Here is a 21,652-nt window from a genome sequence, read left to right on the forward strand (position 1 = left end):
TTGCTGAATTCCCATTGTAAAAAGGCAGAGCCAAGCCGTTGAAACCAAGCTCGTGAAACTTGTTTCAAACCATATAAGACTTTCTTCAATCTACATATCTTGGTGGGAAACTGAGGATCCGCGTAGCCTAGAGGGCTGAGCCATATAAACTTGCTCCCCTTATTACACTCTCTTTCACAAAATGACTGAGTACAAGTCTTTCAGAGTGACGAGAAATGGATTTGAAACGCAAATTCAGTTCGTGATGCATGATTTCTTTTCTTTTCTTTTTTACGTTCAGAATGCATTTATTACGATACCATTCACTGTGCTACTGACCACACATTTCAAAAGATAAGAATTGAACAGTTGTTTTGTTTGGTCTTTTTTTTTAATGATGATCTGGTTCGGAAGTATTAAAAGATTTACCAATTTTTGTTCTAAGAGTATATTTAATTCTAACTTCTGTCTATTCATTTCTTTCAAATGACTTTGATATGTCAATTCTAATTCAGTTGTTTCCCCTCACTGAGTATGAGTAAGCAGTAAATTTCCACCTTCCGGAGAGGATCAGAAGCACCACTATCGCTGATGTCTTAGATCAGTGTTTGAACTTGTCTTATATTCCAGATTTGAGAAAATGGAGTTTATTTTGTGCTAGTTGATGATGTAACTACTGATGCGTCCTAAATAGAGCAAAACAAAAGGATAGTTATTGGATCTGTTAGGTTGGATCAAGCATATGAGTTATGTATTAGTTACAGTTTACACACTTCTGTTTCTATTTTGGAGGAACTTGGCAGTGGTGCCTCCTCCATACGCTGTAAAACCCTACTTGATCCAACTAGATGAACTGAAGAATAAAATTTTTTAATTGAACCATTCAAGTATTTGGTGACTGAGTCAAAACTTGAATGAATAAGAGGAAATTGTCTGTGGTTTATTATGAAAATCCTGCTAACATGATGCTATATATATAATAACCATGTCAAAAATCCTGTACAAGAGCGTAAACTCTAAATCCAAGCAATGCCATAAATCATCATCACCTTTCTAGTTTGACAGTTGGGCATAGTACAACATCAAATCAAGCTATATTTCTTCGTTTAAATCTTTATCATGATTTGCTGTTACAATGATAAGGCTAGTTAGATTGCATTTCTGGCTGATAATAGTGTTTATTGAATTTTTAAAGAGATTATAAAAATATATGATGCTTGACAAGAGAGACAGACAGGACCGCATAGCGCAGTGGATTAGCGCGTTTGACTTCGGATCAAAAGGTCGTGGGTTCGACTCCCACTGTGGTCGTAGAGTTTTTTTAATTATAGTGAAATGCATGCGCACATTAATTACCACGAATTTTGAGTTGTTTCCGACAGCCCTTCTCCTTCCAAGCAAGATTGTCAATTTCATTTTGATAGGTATTTTGTTATTTTAATTAGAATGAAATATTTTAATTTTGAAGTATTTTATTGTTTTATTTTAAGATTGTATTATATATATATATATATATAACAAATATAATTCAAATTCAAGATAAATTAATTATAAATGATGCAATACAAATATAATATCAAACAAATATAATTTTAAAATTTAAAATATTTCTAAATAGTTAAGATTAAATAGATCTTTAACTTAAAGTAATTCAACTTAAACAAAATATCATGAAAGTAAAATGTTTTAACACAAATATTTTAAATATAAAGTTAGATCAATGTTATCAAGGCTAATAGAATCTAAAACATCCATTGTTTTGCTTAAATTCCTACAAAGTATAAACATGAAAAAAACAACATGAGTATAAACCATATATATTAGTTATAAATCTAATTTTAAAAAATTAATATAATTGTTAATGAAAATAAAAATATTAATTTTTAATATTATTATTAATATCATTGTTATTGAAAATAGTAATGAAAAAGAGCTTTTTTATAATTGGATGATTTAATTAATTAAATTGAACAATGTTCAATTTGATTCAATGACTTTTCAAGAGCGGAACGGAACATGTGGAATGAAACAGGAACGTTCCGAGCGGAATTTAGCAGCAAAATCCGGAACGGATCGAGATTTAAAATGAGATGAAATTTGTTCCGTTTTGTTTCGTTTTTTGAATTGGTATGGAATGTTTCGGCCATTCCGGACGAAACGAAACGGAATTTACAACCTTACTTTAAAGCCCTGCTTTGAAACGTGATTGAAACCTTTTTCTTTCAAACTTAATTTTTAAAAAAAATAATTATTTTTTTAATATTTTCAAATAATTTTGATATGATAATTTAAAAAGTAAATTTTTTAAAATAAAAAAATATTATTTTAATATATTTTTAAATAAAAAATATTTTAAACTACAATTACTGCTAGTCAAACTTATAAAGGTCGTTTCCAATAAAAAAAAAAAGAAAAAAAAAAGAGTGAGCTCAATTCCCAGTTTGCTGGGTATTTATGTTACTGTTATTTTATAAAATGTTTTTTAAAAAAATATATTAAAAATTTGATTAGCATCAGAATATTAAATTGATATAAAAAATAAAATTATACCAACTGTTTATTTGAGCCGCAAACCCAAAAAAGTAAAAATAGAGAGATTCATGGATCCAAAAATCTGATAACACATATTTACGCAAACCAAATATAGGACACTTATGTATTTGCTGACCTCAGCACTTTTTTGTTGCGCTCAATTTTCACAATAGTTGCGTCATCGACATCAGCTTAAAAAGACATGTTGCCTTATTATCGAAATAGATGGTTCTGGAAAAAAACAGTCTGCAATAATATATATATATATATATATATATATATATATATATATATATGGGAGGGTTGTACACGTGTGTGCGTATATTATATTAATATTAAGATACCAAAATTTGGTTTGGATTGAATTTTGAATTATAATTTTTATATTTTATTTATTATTAAAATGGAATAATTATATATATAAAAAACTTCACATATTTGAATTAATTCAAATCTATCCACTAAGATTAAACTATCATCTTTAATTTTAATATTTCAATTCAAGACAATACTGGGTTGGGTGAGCGACAAACCCTAAAATAAAGCAAAGCACAAGCACCACTGGCTTTGAAATAAAAAATAGCAGTATATTTCGTTTTTTTTTTAAAGTATTTCAAAAAAAGTTGGGGGTTGGGAGTCTTTTGGTTATTTTTTAAAATATTTTTTATTTAAAAATATATTAAAATAATATATTTTTTATTTTTAAAAAATTATTTTTGATATTACATAAAAACATATTTTTTTAAAAAATACTTTTAAAATATAAAAATTAACATAAAAATAAAAATTTATAAAAAGAAACTGCGCCGGCCATATGTTTTAGCGCGTGTCCTCACGCGCGATAAAAAACCGTGGCTTGCTTCTTTCCAAACCTCCAGGGCAGTCTCGTAACTCCGTGCTCTAATTCCTCCTATAAATAGAGCTCACATTCTTGTCACAAGCAATCGTTCAATCAAAATCCCTAATTAACAAATCTCTCGATCTCTCTCTAACAAATCAATCTCTCTCTCTCTGTCAAGGTATGTACGATTCAGCTTCATTTCGTTTTTAGTTATTACTTTATTTATTGATTAATTGCTGTCTTTGATTTGTTTATGAGTTTTCTCTCTTGATTCTTAAATTAGGGTTTCTTTGTGTCGTTCTGGGTGATTGATTTTGATTGGTTCCTTATGGATTTGATTGGAATTGATAGAATTTTTAGGATTCTCACAAGTGCTTGAATTCATCAGGGTTTTGTTAATACAGAGATCGTAATTATGTATAACTGCGTCTTGTTCTTTGACTGAAATAGTTGGAGTATCTATTTTAAAGGTCTGAGAACCTTCATTAACTGTGATTTTTTTTCTTGGTATACGTTCCTCTTTCCCCGTGTTACTGTGTTTTTTATCATGTTAGTTTGATTTAGGGTTTTGTTTGTTTTCTGATATTACGTGATCATTTGTTGTAAATTTAGATGTTTTTATCCCTATATTCTAATGGAATTTGCTCAGGTCTCTTATTCTTTATTGAGCTAGAGGATCTGTTTGGTGGATATTTCTATATTGTGATTAATTGAGGTTGATTGCCGTGGATAAACTTTTGGACTGTTCTGATCATGTCTTGTGTTTGTTATATGAGCAGATGCAAATCTTTGTGAAAACTCTTACTGGTAAGACCATCACTCTTGAGGTTGAAAGCTCAGACACCATTGATAATGTCAAAGCTAAGATCCAGGATAAGGAAGGGATCCCCCCAGATCAGCAAAGGTTGATTTTTGCTGGCAAACAACTTGAGGATGGACGCACTCTTGCTGATTATAACATTCAGAAAGAGTCCACCCTCCACCTAGTGCTTCGTCTCAGAGGTGGCATGCAGATCTTTGTAAAGACTCTCACTGGCAAGACAATTACCTTGGAAGTGGAGAGCTCGGACACAATTGACAATGTCAAGGCCAAGATCCAAGATAAAGAAGGCATCCCTCCAGACCAGCAGAGGCTCATTTTTGCTGGGAAGCAACTTGAGGACGGTCGCACCCTTGCCGACTATAACATCCAGAAGGAGTCCACCCTACACTTGGTGCTCCGACTTCGAGGTGGCATGCAGATCTTTGTTAAGACTTTGACTGGAAAGACCATCACCTTGGAGGTTGAGAGCTCTGACACTATTGATAACGTGAAAGCTAAAATCCAGGACAAGGAGGGCATCCCCCCAGACCAACAGAGGCTCATCTTTGCTGGCAAGCAACTGGAAGATGGACGCACTCTAGCTGACTACAACATTCAAAAGGAATCCACACTCCACCTGGTGCTTCGACTTAGAGGTGGTATGCAAATTTTTGTAAAGACTTTGACTGGGAAGACCATCACGTTGGAGGTCGAGAGCTCTGACACCATTGACAATGTCAAGGCTAAAATCCAGGATAAGGAAGGAATCCCACCAGACCAACAGAGGCTTATTTTTGCTGGTAAACAACTTGAGGATGGACGTACCCTTGCTGACTACAACATTCAGAAGGAATCCACCCTCCACTTGGTGCTTCGATTGAGAGGCGGTATGCAGATTTTTGTCAAGACACTCACTGGAAAAACCATTACCTTGGAAGTCGAGAGCTCTGATACCATTGACAATGTCAAGGCCAAAATTCAGGATAAGGAGGGTATCCCACCAGACCAGCAAAGGTTGATCTTTGCTGGAAAGCAGCTGGAGGATGGACGAACTTTGGCAGATTACAATATCCAGAAGGAGTCGACTCTGCACCTTGTCCTTCGCCTTCGTGGTGGTTATTAAGCATTCGATGTTATATGCTTTGAAGTCTGGTTCGTGTTTACTGGCCATTGTTGGATGGTTTCAAGTAAGATTGCTGAACAACTTTTAAGTTTGCATTTTGGTTTGGTTTGATATGTTGAATCTTGAAATGGTCTTCTGGTCATTTTATGTCACATCTTTGATTTGCTGCAATAAATTTCTGTATGCGAACCAATTCTCTATATGCTCGTCAGAGGCTTTTTTTCTCTCGCTCCTGGCACGTTTAACATCCCATGACAGTAGAGTGTGAATTCTCATGATGACTGACTACATCTGATTGCATAAAATCTCGAATCAAATAGAAATTTGAAAAGTACCATGAGCCCTTCTACGCTTTCATCATGTTCCCTGTTTGTCTTGAAATAAATATTATAAATTAATGGTTTTTTTTCCACGCACACATTTATTAATTAAAAGACCATGATAGTTCGTTCATAAAAAGAAAATCCTACAACCCAGCTAGCTAAAAAAATTATACAAAGAAAATGCTTCAAGATTAAAAAAATAAGTGCGTTAATCACAATTTTTTGAGAAGGAAAAATACAAATAATAAATCAACTAGCTAGAAAAGGAATATTGCATTTATTATCCAAAAAAATATTCAAGATTCAAAAACAGAGTTGCTCTGCACCGGTTCCCTCAACCTGGAAATAAAATCAACTGACATGTGAGAAGATTTTCCAAGAAAGTTACTGCCAGAACTAAGAAAATAACAGGAGCTCAAATTTATGTATTGGACCAATGAATTCAATATGATATCGTTTGGCATCAAAGGTAATATAATTTGCATGTCTAAGACAAAAACAATACACATTTCATCCAAGGCCTTGAATCACTAAGAAATATAAAATATAAGAACAAATTGGAGATAACATTCAGCCAAGAGCTAAAGAAACAGACTCAAATGGCGTTATTCTTCCTCTTGTCTACACTGGCACCAAATGGAAAAATGCTCCATTGATGCTTGACATGTTTAGTTTTGAACAATGTGTCATGCAGAACCAGACTCCAGAAGCATGCTCTTCATTTACTCCATCTAGTAAAGGTGCAATCTCTTTATTCTTCTTGTCTGCTCCATCCTCATGGTCCCTTGACGCACCGCTGGCTTCTTCAATTCCAATTATGGAATGATCACCGGAGGCATCTGCAGGAAGCACTATTTTTTCTTCATCCACTGTCAGAGGGCCCTCCCTGTTTTTATTCCCTTCAATATTCTCCTTCTCCATTGCCAGAAGTATTCTCAACTAAGACCCTATCTGCTTCACTCAGTAAAACAAGACTTTCCACAAAAGTATCCAAATAGAACGAGTCTACATCACCAAATAGTTTGCAATCCCAATTATTGGTATTTGGGTCATATGAAATCAGCTCGCCATCTTCCCCAGGCAACAGAACCTCATTATTTTCTCTAAATGCAACTAACCTTTGTATCCCTTCCAAATGTTCAATATTGAAAAGCTTGGTCCAAGATTCCCCAACACCATACTCTTTCATTACTCAGACAGAACAAGAAGTCTCTTCCCACAACCATTTCTTACATGGAACCAGTGATAGCATTCCATCAAAGACTGTAAGAGATATATCGATAAAATCATCCCATACCAAACAATCTGGAACTGTCATTTGCACAAATACCTCATTCCCCAAATTAAAGGCAACAGTTGCATGGCGTGGCTCATCCCTCTCCAGTGAATTATATCCAATCCAATGACAAGCTCCATTCAAAAAAGCACATGCCGATTGCTCCCTGATAACATACTTTAGATCATTGGTAATCATTCCCCAACACCCTCTTCTCATTGTGTAAACCTCAACCATCGGAGGAACCTCATCAAAGCCAAAACTACAATCTTGCAAATAGACTACTCTCACCAACTTATAGTCATTACTGATGGAATCAAACCCAAACCCGAGAGAGTGCACAAAGGATCCATGTGACGTGAAAGTAACATTTGGCCTAGGAATACTTACAGTCTTTCTAATACTGGGATTCCACAGAGCAGCCCTATCATTATAAGTTTATAACCAAAACCATAATCAACTAGACAAAATACTCCATCACATGAACCAACTATATTACTGTAGCCATACCATGTGCTTTTAAATGGGCAATCAAGTTCCTCTAGATGGTTATCAGGAAAACCCTCATCTGGGTATAAGAAATAATGCTCTATTTCCCCATTTGATTCCCTAGAGCAATACCTAAATAGAAGGATGTCACTGTTCTTGGTCTTGGTGGTTTTGTTGAGGTGATGAGTGGCGAAAGTAGATCTTGATATTAAAGAGTACCATGTTTTTGAAACGCACCTGCATTGCAATATTGTCTTAAACGGCAATCTTGCAAGGATGCCTGTCAACATGTCTTGTGGGAGAAAATACGACATTTTCTGTCGTGTTAACTTTCTGAATCCGAAATCCTCCAAAATACCGATCTTGCAAGGATGGTGATTCTTATCATCGTCTGAGGGGACTCGCTGCCCATCTGCTCTTTCTTGTTGAGCTTGGTCCTCATTTTTTCAGCCTACAAGCTGGGCCTGTTGCTCTTTGTTTCTGCGTTTATTGTTTGGAAACAAAGGGTTGATTGGCGGCACAGCTTTGCTGATTTCTTTTTGCACAGCTGTTATGTTCCTCAACAACAAATCAGTCAGTGATTTTATCCACAAAAATAAAAATACAGCAGGCATCATTCAAGCTTTCCTGATTGCTAGTTTTAGCGCACAAATGAGAGTACCAGCTAGAAATCTCAATTTGATATACAAGTTAATTCGATACTATCTTCTTATGGAATATATATCAAAGAATTATTATTGGATTTACTTGAGCGGAAATTCAAGTGTATCAAATCTTTTCAACCTATTATTTCTCTTAATATATATATATATATATATATATATATATATATATATATATATATATATATATATATATTACATTGAAGGCTTGGGCCTTTGCCAAACCTAAATTCCATACCTTTGTTCTACAAGTTTTATTTGTGGTTGGCCTCATGTTAAAAGAAGGTGTGTTTCATCGGCTCCATCGGCAGCTTCTTGAGTATATTTTACGATGTATTATCGGTTATTTTTCTTGGTTATTTTTTATATAATTTTTTGTATTAAAATATATGTAAATAATTTTTTTTATTTTTTAAAAATTATTTTTAATATTAGTACATCAAAATAATTCAAAACATACAAACCATATTAAATTTTAATAAAAAAAAATATTTGAATTTTCTAGAAAAACAATTTCTTCCATTTAAAAAAATTTAATAGTAGCATGAATTGTTTGTGGTTGCTATTACTATTTGACAGTGATGAACAACAAAATGATTGCTTTTGTGTTTTAGTTGATTAATTGTATACGAGATATAATAAAATATTAAAATAGATATTTTACTATTAATATGTATTATTGTTAAATTTAAATATTAAAAAAATAGATTTTTTTTTGTTTTAGTTAAGTCTTGTCTCGAGTCATCTTTGAATTTTAAAATTATAATAATAATCACTTTTATTTTTACATGCTTTAATTGGATAAGTTTGGAATTAAAAGTTTTTTCAAGAATATTTTATAAATAAAAAATAAAAAATATTATTTTTGAAGACATATACTCTTTGTATTTTTATTTTCAAAACTACATAAACTCACTTTAAAATTAGTCTAAAAAACATATTTATTTTTATATCATATCCCTATCTTTTTAATCAAATATATTTTTATTTCTATTATTTATATTTTTCTTATACCGAAACACTAACTAAACATTATTTAACTTTACTCAAGATATTATATTTAATCCTAATAAAAACCAGTACATACTATAAAAATGTCAGAATATATATAACTTTCATCAGTTCACGCATTTCTAGCAGTGCATTAGCGTGGAGCCTTTGATAAGTTATGTTGCCTGCTATGGAAAATAGATTTTGTCAGCATCACAATTCACAGGCATGCAAATTTCAGGAAATCAGTAAACAAGTAAAGTAATCTCAAAACAGAAGCAATGTCCTTTCTCACAAATTCCTTTCACGACACAAAAACAGCAATCAACATTCCATCTACGATTTGTACATGCAAGTTAAAATGAAATTAAACGGAGAAGAGTGTGCTTTGGGGCTCTGTTGATTTCTAGTATGTATAGCTGTTTAGTCTTGAACTCACAATGCTCGGTCAACGATTTTGTCCACAAAACCAAAGTAGGAAACTCTCCATGGTTTCTTGATTGCAAATAAAAGCATAGGAACCAGAATACCAGCTGCAAATCCCAGTCCAATACTCAAGTAAAACCAACTGTCAATGAAGCCATCATCACTGTCTTCTATAGTACTAGTCCCTCCTTTACCTGAATCATCACCTTGGCACTGGAGGACCAGTGGAGGTCCGCAAAGACCGGGATTCCCAGAAAAAGAGGATGCTTCAAAAGTTGTCATCTGCCCTCTATACGGGATCGTGCCAGATAAATTATTGTTGGACAGGTTCAGGTAGCTTAAAAATGATAATGCTGGCAAGCTGGAAGGAATTGCACCTGAAAGTCTGTTACTTGAGAGGTCAAGAGATGATAGTTGGCGCAAACTTGAAATGTTATCAGGAACATGGCCGCTGACCTGGTTTTTTGACAAGTTCAAAGTCACTAAACCAACCAACTTTGTGATTTGATCAGGGAATTCTCCATTTAAGCTGTTGATGGAAAGGTCTATGCTAGTGACTAGGGAAAGAGTTTTGGTGTATTTTTGAGGACCACCTTTTATGTTCATCACAAATCTCTCTCCATAGTACAGACCTCTGTATTTCCCATAGAGTAGATATTGGTTTACGTATTGCTCCTTCGACATGGCTTTAAAATCTCCCAAAGTTTCTGGAATGGCACCAGTCAACTTGTTATCTGCAAGGTCAAGGACTTGCAGCGAGCTCAAGTTTGCCAGGTTGGATGGAATTTCACCAGAAAATGCATTTGACCTTAGGCTGAGTATTCTAAGTTGTGGAAAGCCACCTCCAATCCACAGTGGAATGTTACCTGATAGTCTGTTGTTTCCGAGATCCAATGTTTCCAAGCTCGATAAATTTTGCAAAGATGATGGAAGTTTTCCTGTGAGATTATTGTTGCTCAGGTGAATTGACTGAAGCTGATTTAATTGACCTAAAAGTTCTGGAATCACCCCGGATAGATTGTTGTGACTAAGGTCTAGAGCCTTTAAAAAAGAAGAATTCCCTATACTTGAAGGGATGTTGCGTTCTAAGCTGTTGTTTGAGAGGTCAATGACTTGAAGAATCAACATATCTCCTATTGAAGCTGGGATAGCTCCTGTCAATTGGTTATTCGAAAGAGAAAGAAAGATCAGGTCTGGCATGGATTCAGTTATGTTCTGTGGAATAGAACCTGAAAAGTGATTATTAGAGAGGTCTAGCGATTCAATCCCCACAGTGGGAAGTGGAATAGGTCCTTCCAAAAGGTTGGAGCTGAAATCAACATCTGCAAAGGGAGCTACACTTAATGGATTTGGTAGAAGGCCCTGTAACTGATTGAAAGAAACATTTAGCAGTGATAGGTTGGAGGATATTTCCCAAAACCAGTTGGGTATAGTATCTGAGATGCTAGCGTTCGAGAAATCTAGAAATCCCACTTCCTTCTGAGTTCTAAGCCAAGCTGGAAAAGAAGGACCCAAATGACAGGAACCAAGATCAAGATTTCGGAGCTGAAATGGAGGTATCCAATTGGAGCTGACATTGAAACTGAATGAATTGGAAGACAAATGCAAGAACTTTAGTTTATGAAGCCTTGAGAAATGCAATTCAGTGATAAAACCTGAGAGATGATTAAAAGAGACATCCAAGCTCCACAATTGAGAAAGCTGTCCAAAACTATCAGGGAGACTTCCATTTAGTTGATTCCCCGCGAGTCCCAAAATAGTCAGGTTATGTAAGTTGCCTAAAGAAGCAGGAATTGGCCCTTGAATCATGTTATAGTCCAGAGTAAGTTCTGCAAGATTTTCAAGCTCGCCTAACCAAGCTGGCAAATTCCCCACTAGATGATTGACACCTAGTCTCAAGTTTATTAAACTAGGCATGGGATTGTTTGAAACACAGCTAGTCCTTTCAAGGACTTCAGGCAAACTACCTGTCAAGTTGTTTCCAGATAAATCGAAAATTTTCAAGTTGCAAAGTTTGCCAATAGAGCTAGGAATCCCACCCTCGACAGAATTGGAAGATAAATCAAAGTTAGTGAGAGATGACATATTTCCTATGGAAGAGGGAAGTTTACCGTGCAGTTTATTTGCAGCCAAACTGAGAACCTCTATTTTTTTCCAACTTCCTTGAAACAACTGAGAGCAACTTGCAGAAAGATCATCGTTCATAGCAAGACTCAAGTACTGAAGACGTGGTAGCTCACTAAAACCAAGGGGTATCCTACCATACAAACCACAATTGCTTAAATCAACGTAGGATAGGCTGCTAATATTTACGAGCCAGTCAGGGAAAATTGAATCAAAGTGGTTCAGACTAAGGTCTATCACAGAAAGAGAAGTAAAATTTACAGAGCTATGAGATAGAACGGAACCAGATAGACCACAACCTGAGAGATGAATTTCAGCCAGATGTGGAAGCATGTTTAATACCCCAAGCCAATTGGATCCTACCATGGAAAGGTCAACTCCATTTATGGCTAGATGTTTCAGTGAGACAAGACCCCTGACCCACTCAAGACTACTAACAGCTAGACCTGAAAATGGAGAAGAAACATCAAGAAACTCCAAGCTAGAAAGGTTTCCTAAATTTAAAGGAACTGCACCACTAAACCCAGCCTCTGACAGATTTAAATATCTCAAACTTCTCATGGATCCTAAGAATGTAGGAATTGGGATATTATTAAATGTGTTGAGACTCAAATCTAAGTGCTGTAACGACTTGAGTTTTAGCAATGAAGGTCTAATCTCCCCACTCAAGTTCCAATACCCATACCTGCTTGAAGATTCAGCAGAACTTACAGGATATGGGTTGTGGAGATCAACGGAAATGACAGCTCCATTAGTATTGTCACAGCTGATTCCCCTCCACTGACAACAGTTTGTCCCTTTCCACGACGAGAGCCTGTTCTCAGGATCTTCAAGTCCATGTTTGAAGTCTGTAAGAGCTTTTAGGTCAGACAGAGAACAATTTATGTAAAGGGTGTCTCCATTACAACCAAATTCTCCAGCCAGGACACCTAGAACTGCAAGAACCAAACCAAGAATCGAAACTTTCCCCATTATTAGTTTTAACTTTTAAATCTCAAGCTGTGGATTAATGCATACAAGAAACTGTTATATAAAAGGTAGCCTCCAGTTTCTTTCGCGTAGTCAAAGTTTGACTTTCATGGGAGAAGAAAGGAAGGAAAATACAGGAATTTAGAGGTGTAGAAAGTCGAAGAGCTGCAAATATTTTATTACGTTTATGCATATAAAAATTCGGGGTAGGGGAGTTGAAAGTTAAGGCAATTGAAAATACAAGGCACGCAGCTGGCAGCTGCTATTATAAAATGCAAAAAAAAAACAGGCTAAGTTAAAGAACCAATCTTGTTTGACATTATAGCAAGATTTGTTGTGATGTTCTGAAAAATAAAGGGAAAGAATTAATACGAAAATGCAACAATACACTTGAAGACTTAGAATTACATGTAAATAAATACTTTGTTAAGTATAAACAGTGTAAGATTCGAACTTTTAACTTATACTCAATTTCAAGTCTAAATCCAATCTAAATTAACCTAATTATATAAGAAAAAGTTATAAGATAATTGTTTTTTCTTTTTCAATTCTTATGGTTGTTGTGACCCTCTTCTCATCAAACTAAGAATTTTAGTTTTTGATCTTAAATTTTTTGGGTTCAAAAAAAATGAAAGTAACAAGTGAATGTTTCTCTCCTATATTATTTTTTATTTTCGAGTTGTTTATGGAAGGATCAAAGAAGATATTGGGGTTTATAAAGATTTGAAGTTTATGTTATTAAGATTGATTCATAATTATTATAGGTATAATGTTAAGTAATTGATTTTGGGTGTGTTATTAGAAATAAGAATTTATGAATTGATTTGTTATGGGTTTAGAAATTTGTTTCAACTTTGCTGGAAAATCTGGACAGAATGGTCTTGAAGTTGAAAATAACAGAATTTTATTATAGTTTTAGATTTATGAAAATTACAGTTTAGTCCATAAACTTTGAAAAATTATTATTTGATCACTGCAACGTATTTTGGAATTCTGAGCAGTTTTCTTATAAGTTTAAGGATGATGAATTTTAGTTTGATAATTTATTTGTGTAATTTTCAGTTTAGTCTCTTTATTTTAGATATTTATAGTTTAGTCCCTGAACTTTGAAAAAATTACAATTTGATCTCTGGAATGTAGATTGAGATTCTGGACAAAATTGAGGATGAATTATGGGTGAAATTTTAGTATGGTTATGTATTTCTTATATTTACAATTTGGTCATCCAATTCTGGTAAAATCATGTTTTCATTTTTTATTTCTAAAAATTATCATTTTGGTTCTTAAACTTAAGAGACTAAATCTAGTTTTCTTTTATGCATTGGAGTCTTTTATTTGTGTTGTTTTAAGTTGTTTTTTTTAGTATATTTTGTATATTCGTTGTAAGTATATATAACAATCTTCTATAAGATTTTCGAGTCTTTCATTTGATATTTCTTTTACTTCTATATTTTTCAGGTGAGTAGGATAATCTTTAATATGCATGTAATATAAATAAATATATATGATGATTATATGATGAGTATGACTAGTTAATTTATTGAATATTTATATTTGTTGCTTTATTTTTCAAGTACTTATCTATTCTTAAATTTGCACTTGGATTCTGTTAAACTAAATTTTATTCGATATGATATACATTACTTTGATGATTATGTGAATATATATTATGTCTTGATATAGAACTTGTCAGTAATTTCATGCTAACAGAGAGTAGTTGGTCTATGTGCACATAATATTATGTATACTTAGCTGGTAAGAGAGGCATCAGCATGTGGCAACTAGTCCTCTCACGGTAGTCACCTTCGAGTATCATCCAGTCACCTTTCGGTGTCACCTGATCTCTGACATGTATTCCACCATTTTATGATAATATGCTTAGTATGTATACGTATATCAAGATAAATTGACTTGTAAATTATTAATATCTTAAATGTATATTAAATGTTATTTTATCATTGAGTTAGTTGAACTCACCCCTCATTTTTTATATTATTTCAAGTTCTTAGTTTTTGTTAGCAGGTGGACTTTGTTAAGTGTTCTTGTTTCTTCAATTTTGGTTAGTATGTCTTGTTTGTTTCACAAGGTTTTCTTTTATTTTTTATTCGATGTTTTAAATGCTCCAATATTACCCTGTTTTAATTAAGTTTAGATTTTAACAATGTAATAAGTATTATGGATTATTGTTTTTGTTTTAATTACTGATGAGAAGTTTTGAACTATCATTTGGTTTCATAGTTTGAATAATATAATATTTTAGAAGATTGTGAAATATTGTGTATTTTTAAATAACTTGTTCTTTTGATATGTTTGTTATGAGGTTTAGCGTAGGTGAAGTGTCCTTACGACACCACTTCAGCGTTGCCGATTATGGACTCGGGATTCGGGTCATGACTAATAGGAAGTAAAAAAAAAAAGAGAAATCTGAATATTTTAGAGAGAGAATTGGCAGGAGAGAAAAAAGGAGAAGAAGAGAAAAGAAAGAAGGATTAGGGAACTATGTTATTAAGGTAAGATTTAAGTTTGAATGTGTATAATTGATGTTATTGGTTAAGATTTTGAAATTGTTGAGGCTTAAGGGTTTTTAAGTTTATGTTTTAAGTTAATTGATGAATTGATTATAATATGATGTGTTAATTAAATTGTTATGAGCTGATTATGTTGGGTTTTGAGGTGTTAGTTAAATTATGTTTTGAAATTTGTCATTATTGAGAGACTGGTGATTGAGAATCTAGAATTATGATGAACCGGTCAACCGTTTGGCCAGTTAGATATCGATCTATTGATTGGATAGAACTGGTAGAACGGTTGGTGTGTTGTATTACGGTCGACCAGTTGATAAATTTTGGTCGATTTGTTTGTCCTAGATGATTTCGATCGACCAGTTGGGTTGAGTCGGTTGACCTAATAGTGAGGTTAGATAATTCTTTTAGGTTTGATTAATTTATGTTATATTTGGGATCAATCAGGTGGACCAATTCCAGTTTATAGTTACGTTTTATTCCTAAACATATAGGTTTATGGGTTAGATCCTAAGTTAAGTGTATTAAATAGTTTGTATGTTCTTTTCGAGTTGTTTTTTAATATGTCTTCTTTTATATTTAGATACTCTTGACACCCTACCTATTGTGCATCATTATGATTTCCTTGGACATCTACTTTTGTGCTTATTCTATTTTTGAGTTAGGTGAGTGGATAATATTTCATATGCTAGAGGAGTAGTATAAATATTCAAATTGTTAATATAAAATTGATCATGTTTCTTGGTAATTCACATATCACTTATTATCTTTTATCTATGATAAAGCATGATCAATTGTTGAGACTAAATTCTTGATATGAATAAATATATATTTATGAATTGACTTCTGAATTGAAAGTTTCTCATTTGATTAATTGTATGAGTTGAGTCTTGACATATAATTCTGTTTGTTTGATTATGATATGAATATATGGTATATCAGCTAAAATACTCATGCTAACAGGGTAGTGTTATTATTTGTGCACATCGTATATGAACCCTAGTTGGTCGGGGGAGTCACCGAGCGTCATGCTCATTATATTTTGATTTTCTGACAAGTTTTACTCGGTGATATTCTTGTTATGGCTTATTTTAGAAACTTTCTTGTAAGAACTTAAAGCTATATTTATTTTTTTATATGTGTTTTTCTCATTGTTGTATTACCTCGTGTACGTATATTAAACATTATCTACTCACTGAGTTGTTGAACATATTCTCTCTTTATTTATCTATTTTAGACTTATAATTTGTTAGGAGATTATTTTTATTGGACCTTCAAAACCTGTTTTTTTTTAATTAATATTTTTTTTATGTCTAGTTAGTACTTTTAAATTATAATATTTATATTAATTTTTTTATTAAAATAATCAATTTATATTATAGAATTAATTATATTATCATGTCGGAGAAATTTATTTTGTTTATATAAAAAAAAATTATGAATAAATTTAGATTTGTATAGGTATAAAAACTTGAAAAAACATCTTATCTATATACTGATCATGAATTTGAAAATCAGATCATGACATCTGTGGACATGATTAAGGTTTCTTTTGATTAAAAACAAGATTTAATGAATGAGTGAAGATAAAATAGTTATTCAACGAAGCCTTTGTCCTGATCCCCATGTTCCGTTTGAAGTTCTTCGGCGTTGTCATTCAATATATATTCTGTGATTAGGACAAGTGGGATCAACGTTAGCGAACCTGGTCTAATTGTTTTCTTCTCCATGTCTGTGTAATCCTGTATTGATTGTTATCGCTATTATGGTTGTTTTTATTTCTAATTTCTTCCGTTGACTCATCATGTCTAAAGTGGTGGTGTTCCTGTCAAGTTATTATGCGACAAGGAGATGAAATGAGGAAGAGATCCCATTTCCACAAAATTGAAAAATTAAAAAGTTTATTTTTTAATTAATTTAATATTAAAAAAATTTCAAAACATTTTAAAAACGCGATTCAGCTGCACCCTTAAACACATCTTTCATCTCTGACCTTAAACAAAATGGATCTGTCAATTAAGAGGCAGTTATCTTATTCTCAGCTAATTGAAAGGAATGTTAATGCATACATAGATGTTCACTGGTCATGACTTTTGTTGTAAAATACTTCCGGCCGGTCATTTTCTTAAGCCAACTCAACATATTGATTCAATCAACAATAATGAAATTTTACCTAACAATGTTGATAAAGTCGCCACTAGTTGACCCAGTCATCCATGATGTAGACTGGCCATGATCTCTCCCGTGCTTTTAAACCAGCGAGAACACGCCGTGTAAATTTAGTGATAGATATCATTGCCATGACTTGTTCTTCCAGGTTTCCACCTGATGGAGATTTTGGAACGGTACTGTGTCAGAATTTCAACACTGCATGTAAGCAACAATGTCGTCTTCGGTGAAACCGAGGAAGGATCACACTTTCTACGTGGTAAATAATTCAGTAAGACAGATACCATCTGTTGTTGGAGTCAATGGTTTTTAACAATTAATAACCTTTCGTTTCCTATTGTTTTTCTTAATAATGAAAGGTTAGAATTTAAAATTTCTGAAGAAAATGAAACTTCCTTGCAGTTCACTCAAATAGAATTCGTATAATTTGTAATATCATCGTTCATGGACTTTTGCATTGGTTCAAAAGGACTGTTTTCGATTTATGTAGAACTTTTAAGTTTCTAGCATTTCATTGCTTCACATCTTCTTAACAACAAGAGCATTTGTTTGTCATGGAAATGCACAAACGATGAACTGCAAAAGATCTGATAGAGAAGCTCTTATGGATTTCAAAACGGGTCCTGACGATCCTGAGCACTGGCTAAGTACTGTCGTCATGGAAAGGAAGCAATTGCTGTCAGTGGTGGGGAATAGCTTGCGACAATAGGACAGGAGCTGTTGTTATGGTTGATCTCCACAACCTAAGTTATGGTTTTTGGGGCGGGTATGGATCTGAGGGCTTCAGTGGGGAGATTAGACCTTTCACTGACAACTCAAGTCCTTGAAACATCTGGACTTGAGCTTCATCAACACATTCAATGGCACAATTCCTGATCTCATTTCCACTTTTTAGAATTTACAATATCTAAACCTATCAAATGCAGGATTTAGTGGTGCATTCCCTCCAAATTTTGGAAACCTCTCCAACTTGCAGGTTCTTGATGTCTCTTCAAACTCTCTTGGTTTAACCGTTAACAGTCTTGAATGGGTGACTGGTCTTGTGTCACTGAAATATTTAGAAATGACAGGAGCAAACCTTTCAGCAGTAGGATTAGGATGGGAAGGGGCACTAGATAAGCTTCCATTTTTAACTGAGTTGCACTTAATTATCTGCTTGTCGCTTATCCAGTTTCACCTCTTCTCTTACCTTTGTTAATTTCACTTCACTTGCTGTCAGAGACCTTGGCAAGAGAATAAGAAAATGTTTTAGCTAGTTTATATGTTTACCTTCAAGGCAAACATTCCAAACAAGGACGAACCTTTTAGAGCATGATAGACACTAGCAGGAACATCAGGAGGCACATTGAAGATGAATAATCCGTATAAGCCCGTGCCAAATATTAGCATCACAGTCCCAGCAAGATAAACATCTACATAGAATGCTTTGTGTTAGGATACAAGTTTATTTACTACAGAAACTCCAAGGAAAATGAATTATTTGGAGGTGCCAAACAAGCGCTCAAGTATGAATCAACGTAACATCATGTACATTGACATGCGCGTTGAGAAAACATGCACGGAGATAGTCGTGTTTGTGCTCTTGATTATGAGTTATGAAATTCCAACTGAATGGTCGACGAGAAGGGGAAAAAAATGGAAGTTTGAACACCCTAGACATTGAATGGGTGTGAACATTGACTGCAGACCTCAGCATCTGCAATGTGTTTTGAACTATCTTACTGTTGCAGTTGTTATTTCTGAACTTCTGAAATAACTAACAATTAAGTTAAAACTGTGAAAATGCGAAGTTGGATGCAACTTGGAAAACTGGAAACCATGGCGAAACGGTTGATGTTCTACTGATAATTCATGTCAAAGCTGCCAAAAAATCAGAGCATCTCAATAGCATAGTATTTCACCAAAAGCTTCAACTAGACGTAGAACCATCTGTCCTGGATGAACTCCTTTGACACAGCTTATCCAATAAACTTGGTATGCATCGATAATATAAACACAGCCCTGAAAAGAGTAGAAGTAATCAGTATTTGGGTGTAGTTCTATGCTATCATGAAGAACTGAACTCTGTTCACAATCCATCAAAAACCAGTATAAACTCTTCTGATCAAATTAGTAAACCCCCACTACACCTTATTTCTAGTTATTCACCTCTTATGCTCTCAAATCTCACAATATTTTAATGGATAAAGGGTAATAGAAATTACATTTAGAAAGCACAAGAGGGAACCAGCAAGTGAGCCTACTACAGCCAGAAGCGCCAAGAAGCGAAAGTCAAAAATTCCCTGTTTAATAAAGGACATGAAAAGGAAGAGCACTGTAGACTTGATATGTCTAGAAAAAAGAGAAAGAATGATGAGATATTGAAGAAATATAAAACTAATGAAGACCATCAAGCATGAGGATGCAAGACCACAAATACATTTCCAAGTGCTTCGAGCAGAATTAGAGGGTTAGATTGACTATAATTAACATAGCATACAAACAGATTTCCCTTCATTACTTGTTACTTTCAAGCTCTATAGTATCTTTAAAAAAACTTCACCATTTTCAATGATGACTAATTTCCACAGCTCTGCACGAAATATTGCTCAACTTTCCACGTCCAGAAATTTTCCGAGCGTCTTGTTAAGTTTGCAACGTTTTGCCAGATTTTGAAATGGGAAATTATTTCAGATGTGAAAAAGAATAGGAGTAACTAGTAAACATAACAGTAACATCAAATCAGAAAGCCATGACGCCTGATGAACTAAAATGGATGCGTCTGCCAGGAATCGAACCCGGGTCTATTGCTTGGAAGGCAATTATCCTAACCGTTGGACTACAAACGCTAGTTGATTTTTCTTAGCCGTATTAATAATTTAAACATTTATGTGGATCGATCTGTCTGCAAAGTGTCAATCTAATCGTGGAAACCTGCATCAGGACTGTTAGGTGTGCTCGGAAGTCTCTGCTTACAAAATTCGGTGTTCCCTCAATTTTCAGTACAAAATCCGTCTGCTTATCTGTCTTTTAATTCAAGCAGACTCATAAAAGGCGTGATTGGCCTAGTTGGATCTTAAACAACTCAGGATTCTGACCTGCATCATAGCATAAATGACCGGAGCCATACCTCCGGAGTGTCATGCTATTTTGACCCAATATCGCTTGATCCAGTTTAAAGGGGGATCTCCTCTCAAAACCTTTCACGTTGAGCGCTTCAGCAATCTCATCATAGGACGGTGAACTCCTTAATTTGTTACCCAGGTCATTGTTAACTCCTGCAACTTCTGCCACCATCATCCGGCTTATCACCAGCAAAATAATACTAATCTACGGTAAAACAACAGGAAGCAGATGTATATTTTTGAAACATGGAATTTCATCACAAGACTCAAACAGATCAGAAAACTCTATGAGCTACAACCCACAACAATGGGGAGAAGTGACACATTATAGCACACCTATAGTTGCAAGGCATCAATTTACGTTACTTGTTAATTCAGCGGTGGCAAGAACTTATTGAATTAATCGTTTGGGCCGATGACGGAGAAGAACTAGTCAGGTTCATTGGGTCTCTTTACCTGAGTCAATGGAACCAGAGACGATTTGATCCACCAGTAAACATATGTTGATAGCTTATATCCTCTTTGTGGATCAAATCTCTCTGATCAAATCTCTTTGCCAATTAAACCAATAACCCAATGAAGTTCCTAGATATTACTTGGAAGAAGAACCGACCAAATGGCCTCTGGCTATGGTATACTCATGTTCAGTGAAAGTAGAAGCAACCAGATATTAGCCATCTCTGTGCAGCACAGACTCATGAAACAAGAAGATTATGCAATAAACCCTGGTAGTGAAAACTACAGTGAGCTGATTTGACGAAAGAGCATAAACAAATTAAAACGGCCTGATGTTTCATGTTCATCGCTTCATAGTTTCCATCGTTAATGGTGGCCAATACCCTTGTCAATTTGCCATCTGTTGTCTGATGTGGTCACCGTCATAATTCCAATAGCATCCACAAAAAAACACAGCCATCAGACTCAGAGGCCCATCAGTAGCATGAGGTAGAAGAAGACAGACAGGGTCCATAAATAGATAAAATTATATGTCTACAAATCAGTGTCATTTCTTTGGTTGCTCGACTACTGTAAAAAACCACTCTTCGTTCTGATCATCAAATTTCAAATCAATACTTGAATGGATGCTCCAAGCGCCTATATCAAGTTAAACTTAGCCATGAATTGATAGAGTGTATTCATTCGTAGTCTGCAAGGTGATCATTGGAATACTTTGTGGTTGAAATATAATTCCAAGAAATTCAGTTGAATAGTAAAACCTATGGATTTGAGCATTCGATCGTCCAGATACAAAGAACAAGGAAAAAACTTAATTGTTTTTGTGGTGGAGGAGTTAATTTTAGCATATAAAATCATTTATTTT

The 21,652-nt window shown here is 34.1% G+C and overlaps 3 protein-coding genes and 2 non-coding genes across 5 annotated transcripts; 2 read left to right on the top strand and 3 right to left on the bottom strand.

The window, feature by feature from the left end:
- The first annotated feature begins 1,216 nt into the window (after nucleotides 1–1,216).
- Nucleotides 1,217–1,290, top strand: TRNAR-UCG (transfer RNA arginine (anticodon UCG)). The gene has a single exon. It is a non-coding gene; the product is annotated as a tRNA-Arg (tRNA).
- Nucleotides 1,291–3,439: 2,149 nt separating this feature from the next.
- Nucleotides 3,440–5,501, top strand: LOC133669633 (polyubiquitin-like). Its single transcript, XM_062089850.1, has 2 exons — nucleotides 3,440–3,530; nucleotides 4,132–5,501. The coding sequence occupies exon 2, from the start codon at nucleotides 4,132–4,134 to the stop codon at nucleotides 5,275–5,277; it is 1,146 nt and encodes a 381-aa protein (XP_061945834.1). The 5' UTR covers nucleotides 3,440–3,530; the 3' UTR covers nucleotides 5,278–5,501.
- A 720-nt stretch (nucleotides 5,502–6,221) lies between these two features.
- On the bottom strand, nucleotides 6,222–7,679 carry LOC133677303 (F-box protein CPR1-like). The gene is made up of 4 exons (XM_062099293.1): nucleotides 7,387–7,679; nucleotides 6,834–7,300; nucleotides 6,610–6,728; nucleotides 6,222–6,512 (listed from the first exon to the last, which is right to left on the bottom strand). Exons 1-4 carry the CDS (start codon nucleotides 7,677–7,679, stop codon nucleotides 6,222–6,224), a joined length of 1,170 nt encoding a protein of 389 aa, XP_061955277.1.
- A 1,573-nt stretch (nucleotides 7,680–9,252) lies between these two features.
- Nucleotides 9,253–12,639, bottom strand: LOC133701846 (receptor-like protein EIX2). Its single transcript, XM_062125982.1, has one exon. The coding sequence runs from the start codon at nucleotides 12,537–12,539 to the stop codon at nucleotides 9,453–9,455; it is 3,087 nt and encodes a 1,028-aa protein (XP_061981966.1). The 5' UTR covers nucleotides 12,540–12,639; the 3' UTR covers nucleotides 9,253–9,452.
- Nucleotides 12,640–19,983: 7,344 nt separating this feature from the next.
- TRNAG-UCC (transfer RNA glycine (anticodon UCC)) lies at nucleotides 19,984–20,055 on the bottom strand. The gene has a single exon. It is a non-coding gene; the product is annotated as a tRNA-Gly (tRNA).
- Between the last annotated feature and the right edge of the window lie 1,597 nt (nucleotides 20,056–21,652).

This window comes from Populus nigra, chromosome 1 (assembly GCF_951802175.1).
Source record: "Populus nigra chromosome 1, ddPopNigr1.1, whole genome shotgun sequence".
In the NCBI taxonomy this organism is placed as follows: domain Eukaryota; kingdom Viridiplantae; phylum Streptophyta; class Magnoliopsida; order Malpighiales; family Salicaceae; genus Populus; species Populus nigra.